This window comes from Haliaeetus albicilla, chromosome 1 (assembly GCF_947461875.1).
Source record: "Haliaeetus albicilla chromosome 1, bHalAlb1.1, whole genome shotgun sequence".
Lineage (NCBI taxonomy): Eukaryota > Metazoa > Chordata > Aves > Accipitriformes > Accipitridae > Haliaeetus > Haliaeetus albicilla.
Genome location: NC_091483.1, coordinates 14,567,629 through 14,593,646, shown reverse-complemented (window position 1 = coordinate 14,593,646; position 26,018 = coordinate 14,567,629). Strand labels below are relative to the sequence as shown.

Below are 26,018 nucleotides of genomic sequence, written 5' to 3'. Positions count from 1 at the left end.
GATCTAGTCGGGCCGGATGCTTTTAAGGAAGGGTCCCGCTTTGCTGTGGATCCTGCTTTGCCATTGCTGAATGGAGGTTCAGCCTAAGTGTTTAATTTCGCTGCGGTCAGTGCTTCCATTGTGTTATAATTAATGATTACTTCAGTAAACATGGGGTTGAACAGTTCCTTTGAGGACAGCAGAAGGAATTCCTGTTCCTCTAAACTGTATGCAAAATTTGGAGGGTTGACAGGGAGCTGACAGACTTGCTTGACCACATTCTGATACATTTTTTAATGTGAGGAAATTGAAGTACCTTTTACAGGAATCAAAAGCCACACAGCAGGTCTGGTGGCCTCTGTCCTACAGAGTGTTTCAGGGGGTGGACCGACACATTTGGCATCTTCCCTTTGGATTTTTACGCTCGTAGGGGTGCAGAGTTTCATGTGGGGTAATCACTGATGCGTGAACTTCAATTGTTTGCAGAGCTGATTCCTACTCTTAAAAACTATGAGGTGAGATGGTGCAAGAGGCAGCAGGTGGTCATTTTTTTCAGTGTAACTTCTTAAGTGAGTAATCTGTCTTTTAAAGTGTTGGAGTGCTACTGGACAAAAATAAACTAAAGAATACTAAAAAGTATTCTTACTTGGTGACGGGACGGCATGATGGTTCTGTCACATTACTTACATACATGTCGGTCCAAGATAGCCAAAACCCAGAAAATCTCTTGGAAAAAATACCAAAGATCCAGTGCCTAAGAACTGATAAAAGAAATTGGAAGAAAGAAATCTGTCTGCATTGCAGGACCTGGGTAATCTACAGCTCCCACCTAGCTTGTATGGGAAAACTCTGATCAAATAATCCAGACCAGGAAAAAAAGATGGCGCTACACCTCCCATCAATTTGGCAGAGCACTGCTGCTGCGGTGTTTAAACATGGCTAGGCTGAAAGCTTCTCGTTGGGAGAATCCTGGCTTCAGCAGCTGCGGGGTGTTACAGTTTGATGTTGGGAAGGTGGAGGAGTTGTAACAACATGAAGAAATGGAAGGGTGGTCAGGTCCTTGCTGTCGGTCTTTATGCCCACATGTGAATTGCTCCGAGATAGTTCATTAGGAGCGTGAGCTACCGGAATTACTTAGGAAGAGCAGCAGGTGCACCCTTAAAGTGTGGGTCTGTGGAAACAACACTGAGAGAAATTTGTAGCTGCTGAGACTTTTGTTGATGTATACCAAAATAAAACTTTCCTACTGCTTCAAGAGTTTCACTTTCCGTTGCGTCTTTTAATGGATTAAGTAGCTTCGTATCAATATGAATGTTTTTTCCTGTTATTTATACTTACATAGAAATTCCTTTTTGTATGGATTGTTAAGAACCAAAGCAACATCTTCTTCTACTACAGGTTTTGGAATTTGTTCCCCCTCCCATTTTGGTTTATGACAGTCTTAAACTTTACCGTAACAATAAATACAGGCAGTACACGATTGTTGTTTTCTCAGTCAGTTCTCTTTGCTTCCAGTCTCCAGGACCAATGTGTGGAGTATCTGGTGTTGACAATACATTGCACCATACTTCTCTGTGTTATAATTAGACTTGTTGAGGTAAGCGTGAAAATTTTTAAGGCCTTGTTTTAAAGCACTTCTGAAATGTAGAGTTTAAAAGACTCAAGTTTTAATCTAGCCTATACTTTTTTTTGCTCATAACATGTTTTCTTAAATCTGTTTTTTGAAGTAAAATCTGTAACCACTTACATTTATTTATTTAAAAATATTAAAGCGTGCATTTTTGACAAGTTTTTTCACAGCTTTTTACAACTTGTTAATAAAAAGATACAGAGTGTATCTACTGTAAGTAAGGCAGGAGATAAAGGTGATTATGACAAACTCTGTAATTTCAGGTGCTTTAATTTCTCTTGAGGCTCCAAACTTGGGTCATCTTTTTCAGTGTATAACAAGCAAGTGCAAACACTTGACTTAAAGCTTCGTCTGGTTCTTTACAGAGCCGAGTGATCCAGCAGTGACCATGTTTGATTTTACACAGATGTTAGGACGTGAATCATGCAAGATGCTTCTGTATCATCATGTTCAGTCAATTCATAAATTCTACTAGGACAGTCAAAAATATAAGGTGGTAGCTCAGGAAAAAATGTTCTAGCTTCCTCTTTTTGTGTTCAGTAGTTGCCTTCCAGTATTACCTTCAGAGACTTTCGTTGAAGGAAAGATAGTGACCTACTCTTTACCTTTTAAAATCACGTTTCTTAGGTGGTAGTGGGGCAAATAAAAGGGGACTTTAACCAACAACATCAGCTGGACCTCTGCGCAGTCAGAAAGCTTTCCACGGCAGCAACTATTACCTGTTGTTACTGGTAGTTATTCTTGGTTCGTGTACGACACCTTGTAGATGAAGGACAGCTGCAAGTCACATGCAAAATAATCCATTACTTGTTTCACCCATGAGCCTGTTATTTTGTCAAAGATTAAAATCTTCCTTATCTCTACTCCTGCTTACACACAAATGTGTGAAAACAGTATCGAAAATGTAAGAAGACAGTCATCTTAGCAAGAAAAGGCTGTTGCAAAGCATGAGGACAAGCCTAGAAACTTCTTTCTTGCAGCTAAACTGCCTCGAAGGAACTAGTCCGTTGAATCACTTGCCTAGTGTAAGTATTAGAGGTTACTCAGCAACACGTTCTATACAGTATTTTTAAAGATGATCATCAGTTAGCCAAAAATGCAGAAAGTCTGCTGCTGGGAGGTAAAACTGGTCTGAAACATTTAATGCCCCCAGAAAAAAACCTGCCCATCTTATTCCAGTTGTACATAGTTCTTGAGCATGTGAAATAACATATGAAGAGAGCACTGGGAGGGAGGTGTTAGGAAAGCATGAAGCAAGTAAGAGGGTCTATTTCCAAGTAGGTCCCAAGGCGGTGGAAGTTCATGACACTTTCAGTGATCGGGTATTTTGATTTTTTTTTGGGGGGGGGGGGGGAGAGGAATGGGGATGGGGCACAGTTAATGCACTACCTCATCATAAGTTAATGCACTGGTCTAAGAAGTCAGCATTAAGTAAATGATCACCACAACTCAGCATGGCTGAGTGCATTCAGTGGCAGTCTCCACAGATGTTCCCTGTACAGTGTGTATGTTTGTTCTTAGTTTCTGGAAATATGTGATGTGGGGGTTTTTTGGTTCTTTTCCTTACTGCCTCTGAAAATAAGCTAAAATTAAATGTGTGTTAGATTTCTGTTATTCTTATCTTCAGTAGCCCTCCTACTTGACCACATCATTTACATGTTCGCTTTGGCTTTGTAACAGATAAAACACTGGGCAGTCAATTAAAAGGCATTTTAGTCATTACATGTGACATTTAATGTTTATTTGTTCCTCTTAGTTCTAAAACTCTATATTACTGCAGATGTGCCAAAATCTACATTGATCCTCCATTAAAAGCAGTGTCTTGAGCTTTTAGTTTGTTAACTTGGAGAGGGAAATGCTGATGGGGAGGCAATAGCATAAGAGGATTGAGTCATGATCACATTGGTTAATATGAACAATTATAAATACATATTCAGAGTGTAGCTTAAAGAAGAGTCATCAGTAAAAATATCAAAGATACAGTCAGAAACAGAAGGAAGAGAGAAGTTTAGAGTAATGAGTGAGGTCAAACTTGAGGTTTCACGGTGATTCATGGAGCCATACTCAGATTTTTAGTTCTCCATTTGTACACTGATGCAGGCTATTAGCAGTCTCCTGCATTATTAATGAATAATAACATTTGTAATTCAAAGTAACTAGTAAACAGAGAAGTAGACCCATCCATATCATCATTCAGACACAGGAAATTTACACTAACCTCGCAAGAGCAGCAATGTACAACTCGGGGAGTCTAAGATTAACTTTCCAAAAAGGACATAGTTACACTGTTGGCAGTATAAAGAGTGGCACATAAAGGCAGCATTCTCATTAGGACTCCAGCGTGCTTGTGTCTGGGCACCAGGGTTGTCGGATTTTGGTTTGCTTTACACAACACTATTCCAAATAATTTAGGGTTTTGGTGTAAGATGAGATGCGGTTGTAAAGTGAACAAACAGAGAAAAGGAGGGAAGAGATATTGTATTAATAATACAAGCATAGTTTCATAATCCAAATTATATAAAATACTCTATCCTTTGGGTAAACAAGGTAAAAAATAATATATATGCTAGTCGTAAATTAAGGAAGTAGGTAACAGATTAGGTAGCAAAGAGCTTACTGCTCCTATCAGCTGACCAAGCCCCGTATTGTTTCTGAAGTTGTGCTTTAGCTTTTTGCAACACAGAAAGGGAAGCCCTATTTTATTTACCGCAGGTGTGGAATGGGAGGGTAGATTTGTGAGCAGGTGGAGAACATGTCAAAGTGAAAGCCACCGACTACCTGCTGATCAGGTATAAAACGGAGAGCCCTTTTCTCTTACAAAGCATAGGTGGTTCTGTTAGAGCTGTGTCCCCGTAACAGCTTCTGGGAAGCTCCATAAATAAGATGTCCTTTCCCTTTATAAACTATGTTATAGAAGGCGTGTTCTAAACGGTGACTAATTTTTTTTTGCTTGTGGATTGCCGAGGACTTAAAAAGGAAAGGAGGTGTGCCTGCTGTAATGGGAAGGCACGTGTGTGAAGCAGGGCACGATGCCTTTTCCGGCGTACGTTAGAATTCCATCAGGTTAGATTTCGCGGCTGCCTTCTTTAAAGATGAGCCGAAAAGCTTCGTTTCTTTATCCGACCGTGCTGAACACGTGTATTAATTGTACGCTGCGGCTTGGCTTCCCGAGACGATCTTATAAGCAATATGCAGGCCAACGCACCGTTGGCTTTAGATGAAGGGCGTGCGGACAACCGTTGGGGTGTTGGGACTTGGGCTAACCAGTACCTCCCGCCCAGGTGCCGGCCCGAGACGGGTTTTGCTGTAAAAATACAGCCTGCGCTTGCCGCAGTCGAAGGCTTTTTCGGCTCGGACCCTAGCACCGGGAGGGCTACCGTCGGTGGAGGGCTCTGCCCGGCTTTGCAGGGTGGGGAACGGGCGCGGGCGCCCGTTCGCGGGACCGGTGTCACCCGTGGGAAAGCCCGGCGGCGGGAGGAGCGGCTGCCACCGCCGCCGGGGCGAGGCGGCTCTGCCCGGCGGGGCAGCGGGGTGCTGGGGCGGGAGGGACGGCACCGCGGCATGCCCTCCCCCGCTGCCCCGGCCCCTTTCGGCGAAAGGGGCGGCCCGGCCCGTCAAGGTTAGCGCGGCGCGGACACGCCCGGCCGGCAGTTGCCGGGCCGGCGGTTGCCCGGGCGGAGGAGGGCGGCGGCGGCGCGAGGCTGAGGCGAGGCTGAGGCGAGCGGTCGGCGTCCCGCCGGGCGATGCGGCGCCGTCACGGCCCGCTCCTGACGGCGCTGTGCCTCGGCGCCGCCTTCCCCCTGCTGTGGTACGCGGCGTGGCAGGGGAGCCGAGGTGAGAGCGGGCACCGGCCGCGGGGGGGACGGGCCAGGCGACGAGCCGCCGGGACGGGCGGGCGGGCACCTGCTGCTTCCCCTTGGAGGCACCGCGGCGCTGGGCTCCCTTCCCTCACTACCCCCCCCCCGCCCCGGCCGGGGTCCCCCCGCCGGTAAACGGGCGCCTGACGGGGGAGCGGGGCCGTCCCGGCGAGGGGCGGCGAGCTCAGGGCAGGGGCGCGGGAGGCGGCGGGTCGCCCCCGACCCCTCTCTCCCGGAGCTCCGGCCCTCCCGCCCGGCGGTGGAAGGAGAGGGCCGGTAAGGGCCGGTGGGCTTGGCCCCGCGTCAGGCTGAGGGTGCGGGTCTCGCCCCGTCCCACCCCGGGGTCGTGGCTTACGGGCCCCGGGTGAGGAGCTAGCGTAAGAGCTGAGGGGATCGGATGCTCGGGTCAAACCTGTCCGATTAAAAAAAAAAAAAAAAACAAAACAAAACCCCAAACCAACCACCAAACCCAAACACCACCCGAATTTAAGAAGCAGTTTTAATAAAAGTTCCTAGCAAGCGTCCTGCGTTAGGATGGAAAGAACAAGGCCTAAGGTGACTGCCGTGGCTGTCGCTGCTTAAGTGTTTTTGTTTTGGGTATTACTCGGGGAGGACGAAGCGGCATTACCCATTCTGCAGTTGTATTTGTGCCTCGCGTACAGTCGCTTTTCCGTGCACGTGTTTGCGGCACCGGGACGCAATGTTCAGTCCAGAGAAAAAACACCTGGGTTTTTATATTTCCATTTATAAACTTTACAATTCCATCATAACTTCTGAGGTGGGACATGTTGCGTAGATCTACAGGAAGCCGTGTCTAAGATTCTCTGAGCCTACGCAGGAAAGATTAAGCTGGTGCTGTTTTCCAAAAATAAACTAGAAGATCTGTCCAGATAGTAGGACCTCAGAGGCCTGCGAACGTGCCTTGTTAATGTGACTGTTCCTTTGGGGTGAGGGAGAGCGGAGCTTTAAGTGCTTCCTATATACACCTTTAGGAAAGGTCTGGGTTTATAGATGCAGAAGAATTAGAATAAGCCAATTAGTAATTTCTGGGCTGAACGCAGAACTCCGACTAGCTGTTAGTTTATTTATATTGTTTCTCTAACGAAGAGAAGTGGCAGTAGAGATCTTGGCCCCACAATGGAATATTGAATAGAGTCGAGACAGTGCTGATCCTCCTGCCTTTATCGTTTCTTGTCAACCGTAGGGTTGTTTATCTTACAACACTTGACTCTTTTCTCAGTGGCAATCCTGCTAGGAGTGGGGAAGAAGAAACAGAAGTAGAAGCAGGGTGTGTCTTAAGAAACTAAGATCGAAGAGATGATAGAATGAAAGCGTTTGTCCCATCCCCAGTTACCAACCCTATCACCATGTTATCTTGTAACTCCTCGTTAACTGAAATTCCATTTTCATTCCACTTTCTTTTTGGCCTTTCTCTGCTGGCCTTCCATGCTGGGGTGTTTGGCTTTGACGGTTTGGTTTTTTGTTTGGGTTTTTTTTTGGGGGGGGGGGGGTAATATGTGTTGTGGTATACGTGTATATGTGTCGTTTTAACTTTTCTCTTTCCACAGTTGCCGCCTCCTCCACAGTAAACAGAGTAACTAATTCCTCTCAGATGGTGTCATTTTCCTAATTATTGTTGTTACCACCTGTTTTCTTCACAAACCTTTAACCATTACAAATGTAAATACCTAGGGTTCAGAGACACATTCTCACAAGCTTGGTAAATCTTACAAATGTGTAAATGAAAGAGTTGTTACTAGTAACTAAAGGAGGAGGTAACAGCACTTTGTGAATGACTTTGTATTAAGTTTATTTGGCTGGAAAGATAGTCTTTGCTCCAGAGTGGTGTTAGAAGACAGGAGCCTTCTACCCACCCACCCCAAAACCCCCAAGAACAGCCATATGTTGTTACCTTTTTCCAGGGAGGCAGAAGCACTGAGAGCAAACCAACTTGCCCTCTGTTGTTGCCACACAGTATCTATTTAAGAAGGTGGTTTAAATTAATCTTTTTCCCTGAAAACAGGCAGATACCTCCGCTTAGATATTGTTAAATCTCTCTTCTTCCCTTCTGCGCTACTGAACTTGCCTCTCCGCTGACATGCCTAGCGCACTACAGGAGTTCCCACTTTTCTCGCATCCTGAGCTGCAATGTTTGTTTTCTTTTCTAATGCCCTTTTCACTTATCCCACCAGTTACTGAGAGGTCAAATACTCTCTCAGCTTGTCAGCTCCCATCCCTTTCACTCATTTGTCAAATGTTCTTCTCTGGTTCCTTTTCTTCCACACACTTGTTACATCTCCACTTCAGTTTCCTTCTCTGCTTTGCCCATTAAAACACTTAGGCTGCTCTTGATCTTTGAGTACAGCATATCGCACGAAGCAGCAGTAGTCTGTAGTATTCCCTCTGGTTTCCATCCAGTTATTGTTTCTTGGATTGTCGTGACATTGGGACAGCAAATAATCTTTTTTTTTGTTGTACAACTAGGACAGGGCATCCTAGCTCAAGATTAGTGGTCTTAAGTACTTCCATAATACGAAAAGTATCCAATAGCGCTGCAAAATATTGTTCAGTTTATCTGCAGTCTCAGAGCCTTTCAGCCCTTGGGTATTAGCTTGAAGTGTAAATCGGGTATTGGGTCTGTCCCGATTTCTGTGCAAATAAAAATCAATAGCTTAAGCCAGCAACCTTTAAATGCCTTGTACTAAGGGGGCTAGCTAGCTCGAGAAATTTGAGTTGAAATGTGTTTGCTGTCAACGACAGCAGTAAATAATTGGATTTTTGGTACTGCTTCTAACTACTCGGTGCAGCCTGAGTGTTGACTTGCAGTTGCGAGACTTGAGGACGGGTAACTTGAACTGGCATGGCAGGTAAGATGCTCCTGTATCACTCATGCACTTAAAAATGAAAGTTCAGAGTCTACCAAAGCCACTAGACTTCAGCTATTGTGGATAATATTATATACATTTTAACTATCCTTACAAAGATGTTTTCATTCTCACTTTTTCCATTGCTTTATAAATATAAGCGGAGGTTTCATTTTAAATAGGCTGACATTTTAGTGAAGGAAAAAAAAAAAAGAGATAAAGTAATGACAGAGACAATTGGTTATCACCAGATCTTCAGCAAAGCCTGATACCGTCTGTCTGAACTTGCATAGTGATTCCTTCAACATCCTCTAGAGTGCTTGCGAACACAGGCTATTAGAAAATAATCAGATGGACTGCTGTAGCAATACCTGTTCCACGTCCTGCATGGTTTTACTGTGAGCTTTTTGGTCCCTCCCCAGGCCCCAAGCAAAGCCTGTCTGAAGCAAACAGTTTGCGTCTGAGTATAGGAAAGGGTGTTTTCAGGATGATGCAGATGTTCCTACCAAGGTGCAGCTGAGTTACAATCCACTTGGCAATTCACCTGACCAAAAGTATTTGCTCTCATATGAATACTCTTCATATAGATTTGTAGTTATGGAAAGCAGTATACAACTTAGAATATATGTAGGGATTTTCTCACACAGTTTTAGCAACTGTTTTCCATGTAAATATTAATCTACAAGAAATACTACACGTATACAAAAATTTGACAGTAAATGTAAGGAGGTAGCAAATCTTCCCCCCTCCTCCGCCTACACTTGAAAAACAGTAAAGGAGAAGGCAAGAGTGTATTATAAACTCATTATGAGCTTACATAAAGTTTCTTCAGAGGAAAGACTATTCCTGAATAAAAAGAAACTTTGGTGTCTTGGCTGAATAACAATGAATTTTTCAGAAGTCACAGCAATAAGGTATATCAGATCATCTCACGTGGCAGCACTTCTTCATGTTGCTTGTAGGGGTTACAAGATTAGATGTCTTTGAACTGATTTGTAACATGTTGCTGCCTTCTTCACCTAAATTTGTGGCATGCTTTATCCAAGTAAATTAAAACTAAGATTTTTCTGGAGGTTAGGAGAAAGCAATGCTAAAATATGATGTCACAAGGACCTAAGCATGTTAATATATACATGTTGAGTCAAACGTTGTGAAACCTGGGTTTCTTTAGTTATTCCTTTGAGGTGGGGTGAAGAAGAGAGAAACTGTTTGTACTTAATTGCATTCACAGAAGTATACTTAAGGTTTATCCAGTTGTTTAACGTATTCAGTTTTTCATTATTTCACAAAACTTCATTGGAAAAGGGTTACAAAGGGTTAAAAAGGTATTTCTGATGAAAGTCATTTCTTTGCAGTTGAAATACAGTAATGTACATGCTAGCCCAAACAGCTGATTACACTTTTATTTCCAATAATCTTCAGCCCACGGTGTGATGCTTTGTTTCGGCTGGCCAGCCCAACTGCTCCTGCTGTGCACCCAAGCGCAGATTCCCAGGAGATTCTGTCATCTGTGATGGAGATCTTTGCAGGTTTCCTCTCCGGACCCAACTGGCACACTCCGGCTCAAAGCTTCAATTAAGTAGTGGCAAATTGACTGATTTGATAAGGAGTCTTGAATTACACCATTCTCATTTCAACCAATACAGCTTATCCAGATTTATGAACATGCAGAAGCCAATTTTCCTGCCTTCTCTAGGCCTGTTAGGCTGTGTTTAACCACCATTTTCCCCAGTTGTCCCAGGTGACTGGTGGGCTACATCTTCCCTCCTTGCCTTCAAGCATACGTTTCCTTCCAGCTTAACTGAGAGCATACAGATGTTATTGCACATCCAGGTTTTGCCCCAACAGGCAGTCAGGAAGCGGCCAAAATGTGCAGCGTGGTAAGGGAAGACTTTCTCCAGTCCACTGATTACTTACTCAGTTGCTTTGCATAGTTCTGCATTTAGGTATTAAAAAAAACCCCATACAACAACCCCAAATGGGACTTAAGACTCAGTATTTACTGATCCCAAATTTTATATCAAAATTCATATCCAAGACTTACAAAAGCTGTATAGTTTTACTGGCTTCTTAACGTGTAATTTACTGAACTACGAGTCTGCTGCTTCTTGCAGTTACTTCAGGCGGAATAGTGGCTGCCTTGTCCTCAAAAGTAAAGGAACTGAGTCATAAATCCTATAAAGATTTGGGTACAAAATGAGACTAGTTACTGTTGGTTTTTGTAGAGAAAGGGATAGGGAACATTTCAGACCTCTCTTTGTTTGCTGTGCAGTGTCTCATCACAACCTGTACTTTAACAAGTGTAAACAGATGACCTTCACGCTTTCCCAGTGTTGCACACTGAGTCTTGAGGAACACAGTTTTATCCAGAAATACTTTAGTTAGTGGCTAGGCATTTAATTAAATGTGTGTATAAATGAGTGATTGTTTGCTACATCAGGCAGAACAGTGAAAATATTTAAAATACTAACCAGAATGAAGCAATAACCATTGCTTGAAGTGAATGAGTACTTTTTATTTATCTGATAAAGGCCATATTCAAATCAGAATTTTCCACTGCTATTAAGAACCTATATTGTGCTACTGACATTACTATGTTAAAACCAAAGTATATCAATTATGGGCAAACGCCCTGCAATATCCATTCAATTTATATATTTTTCCACTTATTTTAATACTATTGCTTTCCTATATAGTGATATTCTGACTGAATGTTTTAAGATCACTTTTTGCTACATTCTAATATAGGAAAAGACTCAGATCTAAAATGAGGATTGCTTGCCAACATTTAAGAAAATATTATTAGAACTTAAGTTGTATGTTCTCTGAAACAAGTTTGCTTATCTATTTTCAGTTAGGTACAGTATGTAAATGGTTCAGGAAAAAGTATTCTATGCCAAACCCAACAGCAAGTCCGTGTTCATTATAAAATTGAACATGTTTTTAAAATTCCGTTATTAACTTCGATCTGCCTTTAACTTTGTAAGGTGTGTGTGTTATTTGTTTTTAATACTGGAAAGCGATTCTGATTCTCTTCCTAGTATATCCTCTGTATGGGCACACGAGGAACCCTAACTCCCCCTGCAAATTGCTGGCACACTGCTTTTCTTTGATGTCACCCTGTTAATGCAGTGTCCCTCCGCTGGCCACCACCGTCTTGAAGCTCCTGATGCGGCTGCTGTCAAAGACGAGTAGGCACGCTGGCAGGACACACTGCTGCCTGGTTCCTCCGCTTGCTTTTAGACGCCTACATAGAGAGCTATAAAACCGTGGCGAGAGAGTCCTCGCCACATGTTAAGCCCTGTGCTTTGGCTTACCAAGCCTGCACGTTTGATACTGCTGCATCACAGCTGGGCAAACATTTCAGCCAGCTGGCTGAGAACTGTGCCTGGCTGAAATTAATCTTTCTCCTCCTACTTGTAGCCTCCGCCATTCACTGTGGCAATAGCCCCTGCAGCCCAGTTGCCACCAGAGCACGGCCAGGACAGATGAGCGGAGACAAGTAGAAGCTTCTTAACCTGCTCACTTAACCTTCCCTTTTCAGCTGTGTAAAATAAACCAACTTCAGCGCTGGCTGACTTCAGAGGCTCCTGAAGATTTAAGATACGCATTAAGACATGCCATGTCCTATGCTTAAAACTCAACGATCAAAGCTACCCCAGTTCTGACGAACATTAAACATAATGGATGAATGTACCTAGTGCAGGTGAAGTGACTTCTGACTTTATGGTCGTTTTTCTTGGCTGTCTCTAACCTGTTGGGAGACACAAATAATTCTGTGCTGTAATGCTATAAACAAAATATTTAAAGATCATGCACAAATTAGGGAAGGCATTACCTGGAAAGGTGCTTAAATACCCTTAGACTTTAGCAGATTGTTGAATTTAAGTGTTTGCGTAAGAACTGGCTGTTCTGAACTAAGAGGCATTGTTTGGGGGATTTTTTTTTACTCCTTACTCTGAGAACAAAACTCAAGCTTGCAAAGTGTGTAACAAGATTTAGAAAGGTTTCTCTGTTTTAGATCAGCTACGGGAAGATAACAAACCGCCACAGTTATTAGTGCAATGCATGCCTCGGTGGTTTAACATGCTTCATTAACTTGAACAGCGAGCAGTGGTGCCAAGCGTGGAGTATGACAAGATCTTTTGCAGTTAGCGTGCTTGTGTAGTTTTCTTTTATAAAGGGCATTAACCAAAATTCAGTTTCTAAAATAAAGTATCTTTAGATATGACAAGCAATGTGGCTTGTAATCAAGAAACAGGACAAAGAGGCACTGCTATACTATGGGGTGTTTTCTTCCCTCCTTTCTGCCACTCCCAATTTTCCTTTTCTTTTCTTTTTTCTTTGAATGCTAGGAGGAGATAGTGATGAATTGTTTCACAGCTCGTAGATATTGCCAGAAATCAATAGTTAATAAAACTGGAAGCATTTATGATAATAGGAAGTGTGCGTGCATGGAGCTGAGAAATAATCTGTTGACTTTCAGAATGAGTATTTGCTTTAGAGATTAGTATTGTTTCTAAGCAGTTTCAGTTTCCGCTGCAGAAAGTTATATATATGTATCTGTTAGGAGATAGCACAAGATTGCATTTAAAACCATTTTAAGTATTGCCATCTTAGAATTACAGTAGCCATAAGTGTGTATGACAATGTGTAGTAAACCGTCAGAGGAAATGCTGTAGTAGAGCTGAAAATTTGTTGCAAAAGCTTTGAGTGCTATCACTGCATCTCGTTGGTTGGTGGGGGTTTTTTTCCTCTCCTGGCTTGTAGTCAGTGTAACCCCATTGAAAATTCCTAGTAGGGTTTCCTTAGCCCAGCAGAGTGATTAATCTTCAGCTCGCCAAGGGGAAAAGAAGCCTTTACCTTCATTTACTTTTTGTAGTTTTGCCGTAGGTCCTCATTTCACAATTTTACGGTTTTCCCCTGACACTCCCCGTTCCTGGTAGAACTATCCATAAACAAGGCATTGCCAAGTTGGGCTATTGCTGGGGCCAGAGTTCATTTTGTACTACAGCCGAAGCTCTTTTATGCTGGCCCTCCTTGCCAGAGTGAGCAAATTAGTGAAAATGCTCTGCTTCTTTCCAAGCAAGCTATTGCAAGCAGCTGTGTTTTAAGTTCTGTGTAGATCCTTAGATACTTAAAGAGCAACGCTTCACACACACACACACAAAAATCCATTTAAACTTCATGAGCATTTAAATAATTAGGCTATTTAGCTTCATAACGCTTCTAACTTCATCTTCTTAGCTTCCTACAATTGTATCAGTAATACTGTTCGTGACAGTACCATATTGCACAGCAAAATGCAAAAATTCAGTACTGCTTTCCAAACACACTTTTTTTGCCAAAGGTTTACTAATAGTTAGTATTGCTCATTTACATATGCTCTAATAACACTTAGAACATTTCACGTTCTACTTTGAACTATATATGCTTATAATAACAAACTCATTCTTCGCTAAGGGTGAGCAAATACTACATTCCTTTTGTCAAACCCTTGCTTCCCCAGCAGTCAAAATCAAATGAGAGAAGCAATTGCGAAGAGTCTTGTTCTACTAACTGAACAGAGGCTTCCATTCTGAAAGACTCAAAAATGTGGTTTCCCTCTTCTGGCCTGAAGAAATAGATAAGGCCAATTACAAATGCCAGCTTCTTTGGGTGCACTCAGTGATAGCTGAGTATTGACCTTTTATTTGCCAGAGGCTTCTGTGGTACTTTGGTAGGCTCACCTGTAAGTAAGCAAATAAAACTACAGTTATTTGGTGCTTGCCAAAATGTGAGCCCAGTAGTTTTGAGTCACGATGACACTGGATAGTTGAAAGAATTGTAAAGAGAGGGACTACAATGTTGTTATTCACCTGCAATTTCTTTACTGATTCCTCCTATAATATAGTTGTACTGAGGGGAATTTTAGTTTGGTTCAGCAAAATCTTATGCTATTACAGCACTGGAAATGTCAATGGAACACCACTTTCCAGCATTTAATTGTGAAACACCTCTGTTACAAAATGATTGATTCCCTTTCCAGAAGCAGCAAGTTGCATCCTGCGGTACCGTGTATTTATCCTAAGATTATGGGCTTGCTCTTTGTTGTTTGCATCTCCCCAAGAGCATGTGGAGCTTTACTTACTGCAGGTTAAACCTCCACTTTTTCTTGGCACTTGATGCTATCTAACTCCTAATAAAGGCAATTGGAATTTCAAGAAAAATGTACATCCATTACTGTATCTTTAGTTTATATTTCTGCATTTCTCTTGGAATTGCGAGATGAATCTCCACAGTGTTTGTGTGTATTGATGCTCTATTTGGAATCACTTTCTTGCTATGAAGACAGTAGGATTAATGTCTGTCAGTCACCTAAATCACCTTAAACCTTCTGTTTCCATTTTATTCATATGCATTCTAAAGCAAAAAGCTAAAAGTTAGATTATGGCATTGGAAACACAGCTGCAAAAGAAAAGCATAAAACAAGAAAGTGTATTCCTACATAGTAGTTGATGAAAGGGATCTTCCTTAGATGCTCCAACAATTTAGCTCGTCTGGGGTCCTAGCTCTGGAGCCTGATGCATCATGACAGATTTGTATTGGAAACCCATTTTAGCCTTTCCCCTGCAGATGTTAAAAGATGGACTCTCCATCTGTTGCCTCATTTGCTTCCACTTATTTATTTATTCATTCTCTGATTATTATTTAGGGAAGCCTACTTCAGTAAAGTAGAACTTTCTTGTTGAACACAGCTGAAATAGTCCAGTTTTCCCCTCCCTTCAACAATGCTAAATTTACATTCATAGCTGCATAGTACAGAATATTCCTGTGCCTTTCTTGCAAGTCAAAACATTTTTAAGACTGTCAGAACATTGTAGGAAGCATTCATTTTATGGGCATTTTACTAAGCATACTTTAAATTTTTAAGGAGACCAATAATAATAATACAGATCACATGTTTACTTATTTTTTTCAAACTACTTTCTTCCTAGATGTTTTACACTTCAGGGTCTTCCAATAACACATTTATTGATTAAATTAAGGACTTGTGTTTACTGCAAATAAAAAAACCTGTTTATCCAAAATGCAAATTAATTCCAGTTTGAAATGCCTCTGCAAATCCTCACAAATCTGTATTACCTGTGCATTTTGCTCTTAGTCTCTTTTACAGGTTAGAATCCCTGGGAATCCAGGTGGCCAAGAAGGCCAACGGCATCCTGGCCTGTATCAGAAATAGCGTGGCCAGCAGGAGCAGGGAGGTGGTTGTTCCCCTGTACTCTGCACTGGTGAGGCCGCACCTCGAGTACTGTGTTCAGTTTTGGGCCCCTCACTACAAGAAAGACATTGAGGTGCTGGAGCGTGTGCAGAGAAGGGCAACCAAGTTGGTGAAGGGTCTGGAACACAAGTTTTATGAGGAGCGGCTGAGGGAACTGGGGCTGTTTAGTCTGGAGGAGAGGAGGCTGAGGGGAGACCCCATCGCTCTCTACAACTACCTGAGAGGAGGTTGTAGTGAAGTGGGTATTGGTCTCTTCTCCCAAGTTATGAGCGATAGGACAAGAGGAGATGGCCTCAGGTTGCACCAGGGGAGGTTTAGATTGGATATTAGGAAAAATTTCTTCACTGAAAAGGTTGTCAAGCATTGGAACAGGCTGTCCAGGGAAGTGGTTGAGTCACCATCCCTGGAGGTATTTAAAAGACGTGTAGATGCGGCACTTCAGGACATGGTTTAGTGGGCATGGTGGTGTTGGGTTGACGGTTGGACTCGATGATCTTAAAGGTCTTTTCCAACCTAAACGATTCTGTGATTCTATGGTTCTATGAATTCACTTTTGCCAACAGACAATGGTGGGTCCTAGAAAATGAGTCCTGCCAAGGATGGGACTCAGCACAGTCCACAAATAGAATGGGAGAAGTGTCTAAATAACAGCTTTTAACTAAAAAAAAAAAAAAAAAAAAGCAGGGTTATAAAACATTTTAAAATGAAGTAGAAGTCCTCTTCTGCCTTCTACTTTCTTTACTTCCTATTGCAAAGTGAGTGACATTCTTGAAGTGTTGCCTTATATTAATTTTAATAAGTCTAACAATCTTCATTCATGTGGCAATGAGGCAGTGGAGGCACTGGCAGGTATGAATCATATATCATCTGTGATAACTGAGAAGTTCTGACAGTACTAGCTTCTTAGGAAAGTGGATCTTCTGTAAACATAACATTGACATTATCTGAGAATACTATGCAGAACAGCAGAGGTGTCTGATAACCGTGACTGAGAGTACAGTGTTTCTAATATCAATGTGATTATAGACTATTTCATCAAAGGTGGGCTATATATTATGAAGGTATCCTTCAATCCAGAGCACAGTTTCAGTTGTTATCTCATTAAATATATCCAGGAGTTCAAATAGCTATCTTTACTAATAGTTCTTAATATATTCCAGGCACTTTTTAACTCATAGATGAAGACTGAATACCTTAATATCTGTCTTTTAATCTTAATAGTCTTTTATACAAAAGACAAGCCCTTACATAATTACACACTTCAATGTGACAAGGGTCGTCAAGATTTGTCACTTGGTGACAAATGTTGTTGGCTTTACTGGATAGCACCTTCCCCTGCAACGCATAGTCTTTCACTGACTTTTTTTTTATTATGGATGTCATATTCTTGTCTTCAACTGCAAGCCTTTACCCAGCTGTGCTCTCTAAACTCCACTTCTTAATACTCTTCCAGACTTCTTCATTCCATGAATGAACTTTGAGCGGCCTCTTTTGTTATTGTTTATATACTTCTGGTCACGTCGTCTTCTGAAGCGTCTCCTATTCTTAAGCTTTCTCTTTATTCCATCATATAATTCATCTCTGAAAAGAAATTATGTTCTCATTGCAGGAAATGACTTAGACATGTACCAAAGCCAGCTTCTGGAACTTCGGCAAAGACTATTGTATGCTGAAAAGGAAAATAAAATAAGATCACACGAACTGAGCAGTGCCCTAGATGAAATTAAACATGTAGTTGCAAAAAGAATGAACTCAACAACAAATCATACAGGTTCGTATTTATAAACATGTACTGTGTTAATGGTTCAAAGTTTTGTGTGCTCATGTTTCTTTATCAGCGGTGTGGGAAGAAAAATCATTAATTTGATTAGGCGGAAGTTTCTACTTTAAAAAAAAAGGGTGGGGAGGTAACCTGTAGCCCCTCTTTAAATAGGATCGGTTAGTAACTAAACAAATAAGGAGAGGAAAAAAAAGGGACACAATAGACTGCAGCCGTGTCATAGTGGCAAAGCTGTACATACTGCTAATCGAGTTTCTTACAGTGCTTATCCCTTTCCTGCTGCCAACTACAGAGCACTGAATAAGCAATTTTTACCAGCTTTTACTATGCCACTACACCCTGATAAGTACTAGGGCTGTGCCTAACCTGGAAGGCAGGTACACCTCCTCAGATGTTCCACAGTCCTGCCCCCCTCCTGTCCAGGTGGAGTGACTTTGGGGGGGGACTTTTTGGCCACGAGTGCTCTGCCATCCTGCCGGCAGACCCCAGGCACCGAGGTGCATGTGGTGGGTGCGCAGCCTCATCTCAGCCAGCAGAGCACCTACAGCTGGGTGCTTGCCTGAGCCCAGGAGTTGAGAAGCCCCATGAGGTCTTGCTGGCTAGGTGTAGCCTAAGAATGTTCCCTCTAAAATTTATTTCTATCTTGGAAGTAGTTTGCTAAGAATCTGAAGGAAATGTGAATACTTGTAAGTGATGCCAATTAAAAGAAAACCAGGGTGGGTGGGTGGGTCTGCTTTTTTTTTTTTTTTTTGAGGGACACCAACATGCAATGAAGTTTACTCTAGTGATCTGGCTTCTTCCCAATGTTTAATTAAACTTCTTATTTACTTAAAAATGTATTAGTCCTTGTCTTACAGACTGTTGTACATCCCCATCTCTTTGCACACTGTAGTTGCATACTATAGATGAGACAGTTGACAGTTTGATTCTGTCCCGTAAAAGAAATGATGTACTAGTGCAGGATCTGCCTTCCCCCCCGTTCAGATTGGAAGAGCTGCTTCCCTGGGGAGAGAAGGAAAACTAGAAGGGGCATCTCTGCACTGGAAGCATTCCACAACACACCCTGACTTCAAAAAGAGTCTGGATGCTACTGAAAACTACTTTTTAAAAATCCTTATTTGCATTCAGTACAGTGGGCTGGTATCAGACTAAAATAGGGAATTAATCAGGACTCTTACAGGGGAAGAAGGAAGAAGGTGCATTCCTGCTTTGTGTAGTCAGCTTCATTTCTTACCCTGGTCTTCCCTGCCTCTTTTTGTCTGTTTATTCAATATTAATTCAGTGGGGCCTTTCAGATGCGTACAAGCAAACACTTGAGTGTTGGCAGTGTTGTGGCCTTACAAGCTTTAGAATAGAGACCATGTTGTCAGCTACCAGTAGCCCCACATACTGTGGACAAAGAATTATTGCCCAATGCACATAACAGCAGTAGAGGAGCGTGCGAGTCCCCCTTCCCTCTGCTCTTCATTCTTATTGGAGCCAGCTGACTATCAGAAAGTATTAAAGCTGTCAATTCACAGGATTCAAAGCAGAAATTTCTTAAAATCACTCCATAGATTTTCTTTCATTTTTACTTACTCTCTGCTTCCCATTCCAGCCAAGTCTTGTTATACAATAAAAATTAAAAGGTTTATTGTACACAATAAAACTGAAGTCCTTGCCCAACCCTTGATAGGTACTACTTCTGAATAAAAATGGAAAGTCCTTGAAAAGTTATGAAGGTGGTTTTAAAAAAAAAAGTTTCTATGCAGCACAATTCCAGTATATTTAATGGCAAAGCAGAGTGGGAGGAGTTGTGGGTCTCTCTTTCATACACAAATGTCTGGATGTTGGGGTTTTTTTAGAACTGTTTTCTGTAGAGCGGGGAATCTCTGTTGAGCCCTAATTTTCAGTGGGAATATCTTTTGGAAGTTGTAAAACTTCAAACAAATACTGCCCATTCAGTAAGCCTCTGTCTTCACTGATGTAAGCTGAGTGAATAAAGCCGATGACGGTCATACGTAAGACTTTTTTTAAGTAACTTTGAAGGGTGGTAAATTTGTGGAGTTATCCTAGATGCATTTCTTAGGAAAAATAACTTTCCATCTAAGTCAGTAAACCTTCTTTTGCTTTGCTGACTGTGAAACTGAGTTTTCAAGTTTTCTGCAGCTTGGAAGGCAGTTAACATGATTTTGTTGGCTAAAACTAATTGAGGTGGTGTTCTGATAGCACAAAGTGCCCTAGCAGCGTCCTCTTTGCACAACTGATAAAGTGTCTGGAGGAGGCACCCACTGAAGTATGAATTACATACTTAGATAAACTCACAGGAGCTTTATTTTTCTTTCAGGGCAAAAAGACATACACATTGTAGGTAGCTAGTTAGGGTATAGAAAAATAGAGCAACAGAGAATGACAGGCAAAATTCTGGTATGAGAGCCATATGCTGCCTGTGTCAGGAAAGCAACATTTAAGCCTTTAGACAACTGGTAAATAAAGTCTGGGGTGATCTTCGGTTTTGTTCCCAAGCATTTTCCTTAAATATTAGAAAGACCATTCGCTATTCTTTGTAAATATAGTCTTCATTTTAATCTGTTCAAATACCTCTTTTAAAATTGCATGGTGCATATTGTCCCTGCCCCCGTGGGTATCTTAGATTAAGTGCAATTTTTTTTGCCAGCTTTTAATTGATTTTATAATGATTTTAGAATTAAGTTGTTCTAGTTTTTATTAAATTTATTTTAAAGAATTTTCACCACCACTGGAACATTCAGGAATATTTATGTCAAGGAATATAAATTAGTAAATTAATGGTATCTGTTTTTTATATTGCTTATTATAAAAAAATAGGATTATTTTTATAAGGTCACACTGGAGTTATTTCAACATGCATAAATATTCTAATTATTTTCATTTTTATTTTAAACTAGTAAAGAAAAAATAAATATTCCCTACTTTTGTATTAACTACTACAGTCTTTTGTTTCTTGAGTAGTTTCTAAAGGCCTGGATCTGGTTGTCTTTTTTGCCATAGGACTTTTTATAACCTGAGAACTTCTGTTTGAGCCCTGAAAACCACCATGTGTTACATTTTGGAGAAAGCATTTAAGTTTGTTAAGTAACTAAGAAAGTTATTAATCAGAATCTGTGTTTCTTTAAAAAGTTGCTTGCAACTATGAAAAAAAAACCCAACAGTTTTTTTCCTGCTGCTTTTACAATAGCTGCTTATTGTGTTTTAAGATGGGTCAGTCCTGCAGCTATTTAGGCACAGGGAAATGCAGGCAGAGTGCCCAGGAGCTCTGCACCATTGCCTGAGGTGGGGGGGGGGGGGTTGTACTGGGCAATTCTCCGGTCATTACTGGAGGAGGGTAATATATATGACACATAAACACTTCTGAGGAATAGTTCTAACTGAATGACCTTGTGTGTGGTAATCTGCTAGTATTTAGTTGAAGAAAACAGTTGAAATAATAGGCTTCACTGCTGGCTTTTTATTTTATGTGTATATGTGGGTTTGTTGTTTTTTTAAGATGATATGAAGTGGAAAGAGTTAAACCTGACCAGAAAACTCCCCATGCATTTTACAAATATGTACTACTATCTACCTCACCTTCGAGAATATGAAGATGCCATTTTCCCAAATGTCATTTTTGGCCGACAGAGAACTGGAGGTAGGAAATAAAGTTTGGCTTATATTTTCTATATGTTTATGTTTTATGTTAAGTTCTAGCAATGAAGCATACTCAGAGTTCGGAGAGGGTTTTTTCCCTGAACTTTATAATGTTACCAGACTGAATATATTTTAATGGGAATGGCAAAAGCACTTTTACCACTCCCATCCCAATTTCAAGTCTTCCCCAAAGTATTCTGATACGCCTTTTCAAATATCAACAAAACATAGTCATAACTTAAAAGCAATATTATTTTTGTTCTTAGTCATGGATTCATGTGGCAAAGATTCATTAGCTGACATTTTTTTCCCCACAAAATTAGTATGAGTAAGGAAGCCAGAGAGAATTTACAATTCACACAGTTTGCTAAAGTTAGAAAGGTGATGTGATCATTTGAAAGATATTAATAAATCTTCAGTATAACTTTCTCATCCACATGAGAAATCAGCTGACACCTGCACAAATCAAAACGAATTCCAGTGAACTATAATACAAATTATAGTGTTACATCTTCTCCTAACTGTCATGTGATAGGTAAAAAAAACCATTCCAAAGCAGTAAGCAAACAAGGAACTAGTCCACCATTTTTCTGGGCTTTGTATTTTGTTGAAATTTTGACTTTTCTGTAGGGCGATCTCATTTAAAGAAACATTGGCAGCACTTTTGATTTAACTAAAAAAACAACTTGGCCGCGCCCATGACAACGGATAACTTTCTACAGCCTTCTCATTAGTAGGTGTAGTTGTAGCAATGTGATCTAGTGCTGTAGTTCTCAATAGAGCGCCCATAGATGAGTGTCAGTCTGCAAAAGACAAGAGGCTGTCAGCAAAATGATTTGCAAAAGACCCTCAGAAAACCAGATACATTCACAAGCAAGAAAAAAATTTAAAAAAAGGAAGAAAAATAATATGTAATAAAAGAATGCTCCATGTTTAATTTTCATTTATTTGTACAAGAAAATCACAATAGCAAGGCTGCAGTTTAACAAGTACAGGTTGACTTTCAGCGTGTAAAACCAAACAAAACCCCAGTGGTTTAGCAGGTTATGTGCTGTGAAGGAACGTTGGAACGTTGGTGTTTTTGAGCTGACACTGGCACGGATGATAAAGACTGGAGCAAGTCACCAACTGCACCTACTCCTTTCCTTGAAAATCTGCTGCTTCCCTGCCAGCCTCATGAGGTTTTGGTTAATAGGAATCATCTGCAAGGACAAAGAATTCCACAGGTTTACTGAGTTATATTAGGTCACTGATTTAGGTAATGCCCATACCAATGAAAAAAGAGGTGTCCTGCTTACAATCTAATGATGTGATACGGCACAGGTTTGCTAATAGTGGAGTCTTTGCCAGGCACTATTTCAGTTCCTTTCTTCTTAATAACGATAGCGTCTAAGTTCCTTTCTTCTTATTATTGATTATGTCAAAGCCATTGATTCCTATCAATTAAACTGCTCAGAAAGATTTCTGAGTTGGATTCCTTTCTGAGATACACAGTGCTCACCTCCTGTAAGAACTTGATCACTAAAGCAGTGTTGGTTTAACTCTTACTACTTGGATCTCCAACTTCATACCAAGAGCTAGCACTTATTTTGCAATACCCGCTTTTGAAACTCAATAACAGATACCTGTGTGTTTGCCAGATGTAGTAATATCTCCAAGTTCTCAAATGTTGACAGTCTACACAGTGTAGACCTGGTGCTTATAACACAGACACAGGTGTCTCTAACCGAAACTTAGCTGGACATATCTCTCCTTCCAGGTAGTAAAGCAAATGCTGTCACAGTGGTGTAGGAATATTAACTGTCAACAAGTCTCATGGTCACATCAAATCAAAATTAAAAGGTAATTTCAGTTTCCCTTTACTTGAGTTAAAATTACATGGCTTGTGGACTTCTTTCTTTGCAGTCTCACTGGTGATGGGTATTCCTACTGTGAAAAGGGAAAAACAACATTATCTGATTAGTACACTGCATTCCCTACTGTACGAACTTTCTGAAGAGCAGAAGAATGACTGCGTAATAATCATCTTTGTAGCAGAGGTAAGTTTGAATGGAAAGGCGCAGTATGCTGATAGAAAGGCAACACAGAGATTTACGTCTTAGTGTAATAGTGTAGGGGAGGCTACAAAATACTGCTAGCTAGGCCTTTGGGAGGGATTTCTTCAGGGCTGGAGGACATAGTGAGCAGTTAGTGCCTCAGTGTTCATATGTGGAAAAAGCCCTGTAACTGAGGTGACCGAAGGGTAAAAAGTCATATTACATTTACCAACACAGCTGTTGCAGTCAGATTTTCAAATAAAACCATATGAACTTATTTCTCTGAAAGTATTCTACTTCAGGAATGAAATGTAAATCCTCCACAGAAAAGTTCCGTAGAACCTGAAAAATTAAACTTACTCAGTCTAACGAGTTCAGATTATATATCTGCTGGTTTGATATCGTTTATCTTGCAAAGTACCTTGACATGCTGGAGCCTTGCCTTCTGCATGTGTATCAGCATTTCTTGTGAAAAAGAAAACTGTTCAGAGACTTGGAACGGTTCTGTGTTTGGGAAAGTAAACAGTGCTCAAGGTAAAATATTAGGGGCAAATGAATTTTTTTTTTCTCATTCCAAAATGTCTTGATGACATTGGAAAAAAGCTACAGAAGGGAATTAGCTAGTGATATTTTCTTCCAGGTAAAAAGACTGTGCAATCATCCAGATGTCATATTTATTCTTCAGATTTCTTTGTCCTTCCATAAACAACTTTAAATTTCATACATGTATTCATTAACAGCTAAAGTTTGCTTTTTTTTAGTTCAGTCATCACTTAGAGCAGCTTTTGCAACTGTAATACTGTCAAACAGAACATAGTTCACTTTATTAAGTTAGGTCATGACTTCCACTTTTCTGTTTGGATGACAACGATAATTAGATAGGTCCAATTTTATTGGCTGTAGTTCCTCTTCAGCATAATTTGTGGGAGCTGAACTTATTTTACAGTTGCTATTTCCCAGTGAAGAGCCCTGGCAATGATGAGCTTTGCCTAGTTGCCATCTGGATAAACCTCCTATTACAGGGCTTCAGAGAGTTCTCTGAGTTTTTAAGGGTTAACTTCTGAACAGTACAGTTTCCCACTGTGGACAGAACTAAGGTGGCACTTCTAACAAACAGTAGCTTTGGTTGTAGTAATAGTTCATTTCAGCCAATTTAAGATTAAACTGCCATTGTAAGAGTTGGTCTTTCCCCTTTCTCCCATCCCCAAAGTCACATTCTTGCAGCTTCCATTTTTCAGCCATACAGTAAATTAGAGCAGGCTGATTGTGCTGGTATGAGAGGTGATAAGAACATTTAATTATGAGAGGAGGGCAGGTGTGTTCACTGATCGTGAATCCACACCTTCCTTTTTCCCAGCAAGTTTCAGAAGATCAAGTTAAATGTTTACATCATGGGTTAAGTCAGAGTAACTTATTGACTGAAAGTGAGTTGCAAAGTTGTATTTTTTTTCTTACCACAGTTCTTTACTTACCACTTCACATTGTTTGTACTTATTACAAATTTAATATATAGCTGGTAATGATTATTTGTGTATTTAAAAAAAAAAAATCTGAATTGCTAAGACAGGTATCGTATTGCTTTGGAAATCACATCCATAAAACTTAGCGCTCTTTAATGTAGTTAACAGATGTGTTTTGCACAGTAGAACTGTTACTTTTATGAAACAACAGCAATGAATAAGTAAGTCCTCAAAATTTCCAGACTAAGAGCCATAAGCGTGTTATATTAGGAAGAAACTCTAAATAAAAATTTTAAATATCACTAGCTTTAGAAAATTTTGCTTAGGTGACTTTTCTCAACTGCCTCAGGCCTCTTTTGTGATTTTTGGATGATTAACCTGAAACAGGTCTTTACTGACAGTTATATGACTCTGCTTTCCTGGTGTAACTGAAAGCTGTGGAACAGAATTTTATGCAGAAAATGGCTTGGCCTCCTGCAGAAGCAGTGAAAAAACAAAATGCAGAAACCATAGCTGGAGATAGTTCAGTTCTACTTTCAACTACATTGAAAGTTCAGTTGGCTTTAGTCCTTTAGTCCTACTGTCCTTTAGTAGGAATGCTCCTGTTAACGTACTGCTTTTCTTTGGAATGAAAAGAATTAGAGAATAAAAATGAAGTGTTTGCTTATAAATATTCCCTACAAAATGTTGCCTAATACAAAAATGGGTGACTTGAAATGAACCCCCCCTTCTTTTTTTTAGGTGAATGCAGAATATGTTAACAGTGTTGCAGAAAGTGTTAAAACCAGGTAAGTCCTATAGAGCGTAACACCCAACAGCTAGCAAACACAATTTTGAGCTTTTATGGAAAGAATTAGAACATTTCAGCAATAAGTTACAACTCTGCCATACTGAAATGGAACTGCTATGAAATGAGGCAAAGGTGCAGTCTTAGTATGTGTATCGTGACACACTGTGAAATTCAGAAGAGAAATATGTATATCAGTTTATGTTCCTTTTCTTATTTCATAAATATGCTTTAACTAATCAGGCAAAGTCTCAGCTTAAGCTTCTGATAAATATTTACTTGAACCTAAGTCTTTTCCCCATGAAATTAATGATGCAATTCAAGGCACCTGAGGTTATGTGTATTAGGTCCCCACTGACTTCACAGCCCTGCAATGTATTCTGATGTCTGTCATGTTTTCTAGGTGTCTTTGTTTCCTCGTTTGTCTCTTTTTCACGAAGACAATGGACTTTGGACAGCAATGGGATTATATTTATATTGTTAAATACCGTTGTATGATGGGTAGCATGAGATGGGTATTCTTCGCCGTGCCAAATTTATGTAAGAGCTATCAAATGAGGGCTTGGTTCCCACTGCAGTTTTGCTTGCTCTTACCATTCTTTCCCATAGACGTTTACAGCACCATGTGAATATTAAAAACCTTAGAGCAGCTGGAGAGGAACAACTGCTAAATTAAAATATTGGGGGAAAAAAGTACGCTCATTGGTAGATTTATTTTG

The 26,018-nt window shown here is 40.6% G+C and overlaps 1 protein-coding gene across 2 annotated transcripts in view; it reads left to right on the top strand.

Moving 5' to 3' along the window:
* The first annotated feature begins 5,270 nt into the window (after positions 1 to 5,270).
* The window catches only part of MGAT4D (MGAT4 family member D), a 41,437-nt gene continuing 20,689 nt past the window's right edge, over positions 5,271 to 26,018 (top strand). For both annotated transcript variants that reach the window (XR_011324070.1, XM_069779566.1), the window contains exons 1-5: positions 5,271 to 5,443; positions 17,201 to 17,362; positions 20,877 to 21,017; positions 22,922 to 23,055; positions 25,254 to 25,300. Coding sequence is in view for 1 of the 2 variants with exons in the window: in XM_069779566.1 (XP_069635667.1) it covers positions 5,353 to 5,443; positions 17,201 to 17,362; positions 20,877 to 21,017; positions 22,922 to 23,055; positions 25,254 to 25,300 (575 nt within the window). In the remaining variant the exon portion in view is untranslated. The remainder of the gene's footprint in view (positions 5,444 to 17,200; positions 17,363 to 20,876; positions 21,018 to 22,921; positions 23,056 to 25,253; positions 25,301 to 26,018) is intronic.